Source organism: Lathyrus oleraceus, chromosome 3, assembly GCF_024323335.1.
Source record: "Lathyrus oleraceus cultivar Zhongwan6 chromosome 3, CAAS_Psat_ZW6_1.0, whole genome shotgun sequence".
Classification (NCBI taxonomy): domain Eukaryota; kingdom Viridiplantae; phylum Streptophyta; class Magnoliopsida; order Fabales; family Fabaceae; genus Lathyrus; species Lathyrus oleraceus.
Genome location: NC_066581.1, coordinates 265,899,965 through 265,910,588, shown reverse-complemented (window position 1 = coordinate 265,910,588; position 10,624 = coordinate 265,899,965). Strand labels below are relative to the sequence as shown.

The window sequence follows — 10,624 nt, the reverse complement described above, 5'->3', positions numbered from 1 at the left end:
AAAACCAAAGATACAAATTCTCAGACCCACACTGCATAAGGCACATGGGATTAGGGGTTTGTGCCTGGTTGAGCACACCTTAAAATAATGTCAAGAAACCCTAGTTCTCCTCAAGCACAACCATCATACCTTGAATTCATGAAGCCTGCCTTTTTGTTTTAAACTAGACTAATGCAAATGTAGATGATTAAAGATGAATGTATGCACATGAATTAGGGTTGTGGATCAGATTAAAATTGTATGGAAAATAAGGTACATTTTGCGATATAACAACACGTGATATATTGATCATGTAACTCATCTTTATTAGACTTAACGATCATGTCGTTCATATGTATCTTTAGTGATTCACTATTTATTATATGAAAACTTTATCCACCATATTGAGTTGACGGGACTTTAAACCCAAAAACCAACTCGATTTGTTTAATACGATACTGAGTTGGTTAACGGTCCTATTGAAAAGACTTAAACATACAGACAAACACAACAATTAAGATAAGTTAATGACAAAAATGATTAAACTAAAAAAAAACAATATCATTAAATGATCATTAAAAAAACCATAATCACGTCAACTATTCAAACACACTCTTTTTTTTTAAAAGTAAATTTTATCTTTTAAATTTACTGAATAATTATCGATATAGTAGTATAATCTTAGTATATCTCATCTTAAAAGTAAAAATTTAGTAATAAAAGAGAATGAATGGAATATAAAAGAAAGAACATCAATTCCAATACAAATGAGACTTTATTGACTAAGTGAAATTACATATGGTAGTATTTCTAAGTATAATTTATAAGTCTATATTATTGTTTTTTCTTTTTTATTTATTGTCTACTTTCAAAATCTAATTTCAAATTTACTTTTATGTGTTTTATTACTGTATTTATTGTCTATTTTAAAAAATTATTTTAAAATTATAAAGATATAAAAAACAAAAATATCTTATTCTTAATTTAACTTAAAAAAAAAAATTCCCATGCACTAGGAATACGAAATTACAAAGAAGTAGGATTAGGTCTAGTCATCATCAAAAAGAGATAGGATTAGGACGGTTTAAGAGTATGGCCAAGAGAAAAGACTCCTTTAATATCCCCGATAATGTAACGCCCTTTCATTACTCTACCCAATCATTCTCATTCTACTTTCTAATTCCAACGCCATCCCATCCTTCTCAGATCTAACCTTCTCTTCACAAATAAAACAAAAAAATACCCAAATTCAGATATATTTATTCATTTTCTCTTTCTTTCCATTTTTCTCTCTCTAAATGCACGCACTATGCCCAATCTCCACAAATTCAAGCTCCTAGCCACACAATGTGCCATCGCCGGCAGTCCCACCCGCAGTCCAACCACCAGTCCCGTAATCCACCTCCGCCGCCGTAAAACCCTACGCATGTTCCTCACTCGCCCTAACGACCGCCGCCGTTTCCATCCCCCTCCCTTAGATCCACCGGAAACTTCCCCCGACGAAGTCAAAGTCCGCCACAAACTCAAAGACCTATTCGTCTCCTCTCCGTCTCCTCCACCTACGCTCCAAAACGAGAAGAACATCTGCCAACAGCAACAGCAACAGCAACATCACCAGGACGTTCAGAAAGACGGACTCCTCTCTGGCTCCACCGTCGGCGTCAGATTCCGAACTGGATCTCCTTTCCGTAGATCTTCCGCAGTCGCAGCTCTCCGGCCGGTGTCATCGGCGTTCCGATACAGGTTACTGAGAAGAGCTTGGCGACCGGTACTTTTCACCATCCCTGAGTAGCCGTTGCAGTTACAGTTTCTCTCTACTATGATAACTGTACCGATGCGTTCAATTCCGATTTTATTGTTTAATTTTTTTAATTTAATTTTGACGAAATAGAAATAAAATATTAATAACCGCTTTCAGTTTTTCGCTGTTATGGTAAAAAGTTAACGAAACTAACGTTTGGCGGAATTGGAGGCTCTTTAATTAATGTACGACTACGTTTACTGAATTTTCTGCGTTTTTTCGTTTGAATAAAAGAAAGTGTTCTGATTAATGAAATAGTTGATATATACTAGTATAATAGGTAGGATAAAAATAATAGTGTATAAGTATCAAGTCCTAGCTCAATTGGGAGAAGCTGCATTGAATTGAATGGTATCCCCATAGTTCGAACTTAATACTAAAACTTATGTTACACATTTGAGAGACACAAGTCTGATTTTTTAAATGGTTTTTACTACTTCGGCTATTAAAAAAATGGTGTATGATTTTTTATTGCAAATTGGTTTGTGTTGTGAAGGAATAGATTATGCCTTGTAACACGTTTGTCTATATTTGCAGTTTTATGTGTTTTTCTAGAAACTTTATAGAGTTCTTGAATAATTTAGGTTGAACAAAACGTTGGCAAGTAATGAGGTTGGAATGAACTCAATTGTAAATAGTTTAGAGAATGTTAATTGATTTTATAAAGTTTAGAGAATACTAGTATAATTTAAGAACTAAATTGGCATTTTATTCAATAACGTTGACTAGAGATTTGGGATAGGGGTGGACATCGGTTGGGTTGGATCGGTTTTCGGGCCCAAATTCCCAATCCGACCTAACCATCGGTTGGAAAAAACATAACCAAAACCGACCGGTTTGCAATTCGGTTATTTTCGGTTTCGGTTTTGTTCGGTTCGGTTTCATAATGCGGTTTATTCGGTTTTAAAAATAATTGAGCTCATTCCAAAATAAACCCAACACAAGTGGATTTTATCTAGGATTTAAATAGCACAATTTTATACTAGTCTTTAAACTTTTAGTTTACTTATGAACAAAAAAATAAAACAATATATCTTAAAACTTATGAAATTGCTGCATTTTTCGGAAATGGATTGAACAATCATTGTTAACATTTGTTCATAATATGCTCATAGCCGACACTATGATAGCCCCCAAATTATGCAAAATTACTGCAGTGAATGGGTTTTTGTAAGAAGCTCTAGTCTTGGGGAAGAAGTGCTATCTCAATTTCTTGAAGTGATTTCCCTTTGGTTTCCACCACATTTCTTTTTACAAAGATTACTGCCATCATGCAGAATGTAGCAAACATTGAGTAAAGCAGTTGTGGACCAAGTTTCTCCAGTAAACGCAAGAACAGTAACCCAACAAGGAAATTACAGACCTGTACAAAATTGCAATGAACTTTAGAACTCTAGAAATATGAATTTTGTTTAACTCATAATTTTCACTACAGATGCATCTATCAAGAATCAAGATCTGTATTCATAGTTACAGCATACTTACATTAGCATGCCACCAACAGATAGGTACAGAGCTCCCGTGTTTAGTAAAAGTGAACTTGCTCCTGTGGCTTGAATGATCATTGATATCGCCTATGCACACATTTGCAACATCCGATGGTACTCCAGCACTTTTAAAAACAGTTGAAGAGAAATAAAACACAACATTTATACCAGATAGCTGTTGTAAAGCAAATAGGGTTGATCCAATAAAAACAACTGCAAAACGAACTCGTGAATAAAAAATGACTTTTGGATACCTAAAGAAACCAGTGACAAGCTAATAACAATGACATAAACACACAATGACGCGACTTTCCTAGAGATAGACATAAAAAACTATATACCTTTAGAATGATGACAATGAAGCAATTCAGAGAACTTCACAGTATCAGTATCGTCACCTCTATCTACCTTGGATAACTGTGATATTGCAAACTTTGCTTCGGATACACCCAGAAGCCTTTCAAACTCAACTTCAACTTCAACAGTTCTTCCTTGCTATATGACAAAAGAGATAAATGATCGAGGACTGTCAAAAGGATGATAACCTTGATAGATAAACCTTCTCACGGTAACACTCCATTTCTGTTTTGTACCTCTCTTTGTCCTTCATGGCTTGTTCTTGATAAACCTTATATATCAGTGCAACTTAACATGTTAACATAATAACAAAACAGTGCATATTATGTTAGCCTATGTTGTGGAATAAATCATCAATTAAGTCCCTAATAACTAAATTGAAGAGAGAATAACATTTTAATGGTTTATTCCATTCTGTAAGATAAACAAATTCCTTACTGCTTTTTCAGATTCATTTAACTTGTTCCAGAGTTCACCGATGGTCCTACTGATCTCTCGGTCCTTCCCTTGGTTAAGAGGTTTTAGCCTGGCGTGTTGTTCTGCAAAGAAGAAATTGTATCCACTTCTGTTTGGTTTTGGGGTTGGAAAATAATCTTATTTTCGGCTGAGAGAAAAATGAAAAGACCTTCAGGCAATCCAGCAGCATTAACATTTAACGGTTGAACGACAGCTGGTTGAACTTCAGATGAAGGATGTGAAAACGGCATCTTCAGAGCAGGAACTGGGGTGGATGATGGACTCTGCAAAACATCTGCCATAGAGAAATTAACAATTTGCACATTAGAATAGGCCCAAATGTTGGTACAAACAGCATTGTGGTTCCAATGAACATACCTGAAGCTGCATGAGTCCAATTATGAGCTTTAAAATAATAGATTTGCTCATAATGGTAGAGTAATGAAGTATAGTACTTCCGCATCACAAAAGAAGCATTTGTTGCCGTTGATGGAAAATTGAAAACTAAAGTTATATCTTTCCATTTTCTATCCTTAATGATCTGCAAGAAATATTAACAAGATAAGATCACCATATCACTACATTGCGGAAAAACCAAAGTTATACATTAATTTAAAAGAATAATAAAAAATATTTGAAGAATTTTACGAAGATATCAGAACATTCAACTCAAGTATATCACCAATCAAGGCAAGATCTTCCATCAATTACGATTTACAAAAACATGCAAAGAAGCAAATGCTAACAAGTTCTTATGATGCCATGATGAATATATAATATTGAATTTCAAAATAGATCTCTTATCAAGCTATGTGCTGACACTATTGGTGTCTACTTGTTCACTTGGTGCCGGTGTCCATGTTTCATAGATTATAAGAGCAAAAATCGAAATTATAATCACATCTTACTTTCTCAATCCCTCCACGAGAAGTCACTTCAACAAAGAGGCGGTGTAAATCCAACTCCTTTCCCCCAATAATGGGAATCCTGCAATAAAATTCCAAGTTTTTTGTAGTTATTACAAAGTTATGCAATCGAAATGAGTTCATAGTGTTTAGTATTTCCAAAAAAGCAAAACTAGAGGCCAAGAAAATCATTTAGATCCAAAACATGAACCATTTGCAGCCACTGTAACATTAGAATGTCCTCCCTCATTATAAACACAATGTCAAAACCAAATAATGACAACTTGATTAAATAGAGCAGCAACAAATGCATGATGCATCACTTATCAAACACCATGATGCAAGAAATTCCATATGATATGCTTGTGTTTTCTACATCTTAAAAAAGAAAAAACCAATTCACAATCTTTAGTAGTTTATTAATCTAAGAAACTTACATGAACTTGGTGCCCATTGTAGCATGGAGCTTCTCCAAGCTATGCAAAAAGAGCTTAGGATTGTCCACAACCTCTTCATACGTTGCCATAGGAGGAGGATACTGACCACAGCTTGAACCCGTCTCTTTCATAGCTAATGGACTCTTGATAACACAAGATGTTGATGCCATTCACAACACAATATATTCAGCCTTCAATATTTTTCTGCATCACCATCAACAAAACAAGGTAAAACAAACCAAAAAACCATAATAACATGAAGATGAAAACCATCTAGTATTTGTAGATAAAGAAAAAAGCAAAAACATTAATGAGAAATAGAAATGTAATGGCTAAGCTACCTATCTATACATGCAGACAAAAAAATAGAAAAAGAAACAGACAAGTTTTAAGGATAAGAAGAGAGAAACTGTCTCATCTCATCTCATCTAATCTAATCCCATCCACCTTGAAGACAACAAAACAGAAAAAAGAAAGAACAACCAATAAAATCACCATGCATCAGAAAATCCAGAACTGAAACAACCTTGAAAGCTCTTCCTTGCTATATGACAATTGTGATCATGATAGGAAGTTTATACCCAGAATTATATTTTTATTGAAAAGTATTCTCTGTTTGGGAGTCACTGTTTACCTGAATAGCCATAACCTCATGAGCCAATTGAGCTGAAGCAAGGTTTTACTGACAATTGTTTTACTTTTGGAGATGAAGCAAGGTGACGACGCTAAAGCTTTAGGGTTCAGAGGGGTGGACGGAGCTTTAGGGTTCAGAGAGGTGGACGGCGCAAGCTTTAGGGTTCAGAGGGGTGGATGGCGCAAGCTTCAGAGGGGTGGACGGCGCAAGCTTTGGGGTTCAGGGTGGACGGTGCAAGCTTCAGAGGGGTGGACGGCGCAAGCTTCAGAGTTCAGGGTGGACGGTGGACGGCGCAAGCTTTAGGGTTCAGGGTAGAGTAGACGGCGCAAGTTCTGATTTTGCAATCTGATTTTGTTGGGTCAAGGTGCCAAAATTCTCCTTGATAGTAATAGTAATGTAATGGAATCGGTCGGGCTCGGATTTTGTTGGGCCAAAAAATCAAAACCGAACCCGACCACACATACCCCTCTGAACCCGTTTGCAACATCCGTCCAACCCGTCAAACCGAATTAACCCGACCCGAAACATCCACCTACAACCGGTTCGGTTGGTTATTCTCGGGTGGGTTTTTCTTGTCCACCCCTAATTTGGGATATGAATATGATGTTTGATTTGATGAGTATCAAGGACTTATGGGAATCTGAATTGAATAGGTCCCGTTTTAGAATATCAATATTTTGACCTTGAATAAGTTTTTGAAATTTGAATGAATTTTTTGCTCAAAATTATCTTATAACAGTTTTTTTTAAATATCGGTGGTAAGCATAATTAAATTTTTTATAAAAAATAAATATAAAAAAAAGATATGAGCAGAATTAAGGGTGACATACAAAATAGATCTAATTAGTTGGACATACCCGTTTGTCCACACTTTTGTGTAGGGTGAGTCAAGGATTTTGGTCCCCACTCTCTAATGTGTATGTCCCGTCCCTTTCCTTTCCATTTTCTTCGTGGACTTTTGTGGATACAAATATTTATATAAATTTGTGTTTTTAGACTTAAAATGTGCAGTATCCACGAGTTTTTCCCATCTCATCCTCACTTTTTTTCGTAAGGTGGACTTAAATTTTAAGTCCGCATTCTCAACTATATACGTCCTGTCCATCCTATTTTTTATTTATTTGTACGAGACGGACATGCCCACGCTTGCCAACCGCAATCAAAATTAGAAGTTAAAGGAAAATGACAATTTATACTCGCCAAGATATGGTTTAGGTATCTGTGTAGGCCTTAAACGAATCTGGTTGTGTGACATGACCAAATAATTTGGTCATTTTGTTTGCATTTTGTTGAAGTCCTTTCAGAAGCGAACATCATTGTGGTGCTCTCTCTATTTTCCCCATTTAAGGTACTTAGGCAGGCCTACTGTGTCTGTGTGCATAATTGAATATATAATTTATCTCGATTAGACCTCTTAGTTTTTAATGAACTTTAGGAGTACGTGGGATGATTCCGAACACAAAATTGGAACAATGTATTTTTCACCGTTTATATTGCTTGATACTAAGGTAGAAATTTCGTCATATGATCCAAAATGGTATATTTTTCATGTTCTACAGAATCCGAATCTTTGTGGGTTATACGTGTATAGAGTATTTATCCTATAATAACTTGTTGATCTTTCTCCTTCATAAAATACTATACAACTTTGATTTGACTAAGACTCGGAAAAAGACTTAATTGATTAAGAATGTTTTAAAATATTGATAAAATAAAAGAATATATTGAATATAAATGTCAAAAGTCGTAACCATTTTAATATTTACTCTTATCGTTATTAATAAAAGATTTTGTACTTGGCCTTTTTTCGGTCAATGTATAGAACTGGAACCCACTGTATTATTTTTGACAAAAATATCTGACCTATTCTTCATTCTGTAATTTAGCACCATATTATTTTTATTTTATAATTAAATTTGTCTAGTTAGAAGTTTGGACTATTCTATGATTCTATTCGCCAAAGGGGAGTCATGGAAATCGTTATATCGTTTTGCCTTCAACCTTGCGTTATTTTTGACACGTTAGGGGTTCTCTCCTTTCCCAACTATATATTACAACCAAAGGAGGCAAGGTGTTTCATTTGCAACGTATTTTGAAGTTTCAACTTTCAAGTCTTTAGGGAACAAAAAGAAGAGGAAGTTCTCTTATTCTTCGGGGGGGTTGTTTGAAAATTGAGTGTTAGGTTTATTTTTTATTAATGGTGAAAAAATGGATTAAGCTAGGATTTGTAATGTTTAATTCACACCTAATCAAAAGATTTGAGGTCTAAGCATAATATACTAAGCAACCTAGGTTTATTCTCGAACATGAGTGTGAATCTTTTTGAATATGAGCTATGACTTGTAAGTCTATTTGTGTTAATGTCCTATTTTATAGGGTTTATTTTCTATGTAACTAATAAGTTGTCTAATCTTTAGGAAGTTATATTTTTTTAGGTGTAGATTGTTCTCTAATTCTGTTATGTAAGGGTTTTAAATAGCCAATCTTCTGAAGCAGAATAAATAAGTTTTTCAATTTAACATTTGTTATCAAAGCTCAACGATTATGGTTTGATAGAAAGTTTCAGCAAAGAGTGAAACACTCAGTGAAATGAACATTATTAGTACGAAAGAACAAAGATGATTGAGAGTAGTAGTACCAATGAGAAGTTCGTGCAACCAGTGATTCCAAAAATTGATGGGTACTATGAGCATTGGGCAAAACTGATGGAGAATTTTCTCTGTGCAAATGAATATTGGACCCTAATTGAGAAGGAAATCGACACAGTTCCAGAAAAGGCACTCAAGCGACATAAGCACAAATGAAGGTGACGAAAGAGTAACAATTGAAAGACATGAAGATAAATATTGGCTTAAATGAATTTTTGGCCCCCCTAATTTGGGCGTTTTAAACAATTGATCACCTTATTACAAAATCATCTATTTTGGTCCCTTAATTTTGATTGCATTTGGATTTGTGCGCCCCCTCCAATTTTGCTTATGTGTCAACTTAATTAATGAGGTGACAGATTTTATTTGGATCCATGTCAACAATTCATAATATTTTAATTTCCAAATGGATATTTTAATTTTAAAAATATTAAAAACATTTTTTAAATTAAAAAAACAATTTATAATTGTTATAAAATGCTAAAAACAGAAATAAAAGGTCAAAAGCCCTAATTCCCCTAATTCACATCCATCACTCTTTAGAAGAAGTATCAATTGACACCCATCCTTCAAAAGAAGTACAAAATCCATAATCCCCCATTCATACCCATCGTTAAACCCTTCGTTCACCACAGTCTAAATCGCTCTTGTGAAGCTGTGTTCAAAGTTTTGTGATTTGATAAAGATGACAAACTCAGGAACTCAAAAGGAGATAAATGAAGGGGTCAAATAATGTGTAAGATATGTATCTTTATCCTTGTAGTCCCGGTATTTTAATTTTGTTTATGTATACTTATGGTCCCTATTGTCAGTTTATGTTAGTTTGATTTCATTTTTGTCAATTTTTTCTCAGGCCAACTAAGACTGATAAGATTATGTTGAGAATACATCATAGGGAAAATTACTTGAGACACCTGTTAAGTGATATGTAAATGGGGAAGTTACTGAGATGAATTGGAGTTGAAATATCGATTATATGTCGTACATAGATTTAGAGGATATGATTAAGAGTGAGGGTTACATGAATATGAACACTTGCTCTTTTTTGTTTATGGACACTTGCTCTGTTTTGTTTAGGAAATATACATTTATGGACACTTACTCAAACATTATGTATCGAACAGATGGACCACAATTGTGGCCTATAGATGATTAGAATACGGTGGCACCATCAGTTATGAGGAGAGCCATAGGTCGATAAAAAAAAGAGGAACAAGATAAATGATGAACCTAGAAATCCTCACATACCACCAAGGAGATTTTGAACTGTCACATGTGTAAAATATGGTGCTATGGGACATAATAAGAGGAGCTGTAAAGACAAAAGGGCATGTGACATGACAATTCTAAAGGGTGGTAATAAGCCAAAGAAGGCTAAGAAAGTGAAGGGTGGAAATGGAACCAAAAAGTCCAAAGAAAAGAAAACAGAAATTGCTCAAAGTTCAAAAGCTCCTAAACCTACTCAAGAATAATTTCATTTTGACTTAAGTAGTTTATGACTTATTTTTGTTGTATTGTATGGTTGTATTTATGACTTAAGTAGTTTATGATTGTAATTTATGACTTAAGTAGTTTCATTTTGGCTCAAGTAGTGTCTTGAGTTTTATCTTGGTTGTTCAAATAAGGTTAATGTTAAGTATTTTGGCTGTTACATACCTTGTGCAAATTGCAATCCAAATTATAGGTCCAAACTATGCATAATGCAGTAAAAAATACAGGTTCAAACTATGCAGTATGCCGTAAAAATTACAGGTCCAAATTATACACAATATGCAGTATGCAATAAAGTTACAGGTCCAAATTATGCATAATGCAGTAAAAAATACAGGTCCAACTTATACATAATATGCAGTATGCAGTAAAAATTACAGGTCCAATTATGAACAGATGCAAACAACTTGAACAATATGCAGTATGCAT

At 34.5% G+C, this 10,624-nt stretch overlaps 2 protein-coding genes and 1 long non-coding RNA gene across 3 annotated transcripts; 1 reads left to right on the top strand and 2 right to left on the bottom strand.

Moving 5' to 3' along the window:
• The first annotated feature begins 1,076 nt into the window (after positions 1-1,076).
• Positions 1,077-1,896, top strand: LOC127126847 (uncharacterized). Its single transcript, XM_051055854.1, has one exon. It carries the CDS (start codon positions 1,289-1,291, stop codon positions 1,769-1,771), a length of 483 nt encoding a protein of 160 aa, XP_050911811.1. The 5' UTR covers positions 1,077-1,288; the 3' UTR covers positions 1,772-1,896.
• Positions 1,897-2,813: 917 nt separating this feature from the next.
• LOC127126848 (uncharacterized) lies at positions 2,814-3,738 on the bottom strand. The gene is made up of 3 exons (XR_007805118.1): positions 3,609-3,738; positions 3,266-3,392; positions 2,814-3,143 (listed from the first exon to the last, which is right to left on the bottom strand). It is a non-coding gene; the product is annotated as an uncharacterized LOC127126848 (long non-coding RNA).
• Positions 3,739-3,755: 17 nt separating this feature from the next.
• On the bottom strand, positions 3,756-6,033 carry LOC127126846 (high mobility group B protein 15). Its single transcript, XM_051055853.1, has 4 exons — positions 5,423-6,033; positions 4,989-5,067; positions 4,459-4,621; positions 3,756-4,375 (listed from the first exon to the last, which is right to left on the bottom strand). The coding sequence occupies exons 1-4, from the start codon at positions 5,590-5,592 to the stop codon at positions 4,146-4,148; spliced, it is 642 nt and encodes a 213-aa protein (XP_050911810.1). The 5' UTR covers positions 5,593-6,033; the 3' UTR covers positions 3,756-4,145.
• Between the last annotated feature and the right edge of the window lie 4,591 nt (positions 6,034-10,624).

What these genes read in the sequence shown, in the direction of transcription:
- LOC127126847 (XM_051055854.1), top strand. Translation starts at nt 1,289, where the DNA reads ATGCCCAATCTCCACAAATTCAAGCTCCTAGCCACACAATGTGCCATC.
- LOC127126846 (XM_051055853.1), bottom strand. Translation starts at nt 5,592, where the DNA reads ATGGCATCAACATCTTGTGTTATCAAGAGTCCATTAGCTATGAAAGAG. An exon ending in ACAATGGGCACCAAGTTCAT is followed by an intron (nt 5,068 to 5,422) that starts GTAAGTTTCTTA and finishes ATTTTATTGCAG; the next exon opens with GATTCCCATTATTGGGGGAA. An exon ending in CTCGTGGAGGGATTGAGAAA is followed by an intron (nt 4,622 to 4,988) that starts GTAAGATGTGAT and finishes TATTTCTTGCAG; the next exon opens with ATCATTAAGGATAGAAAATG.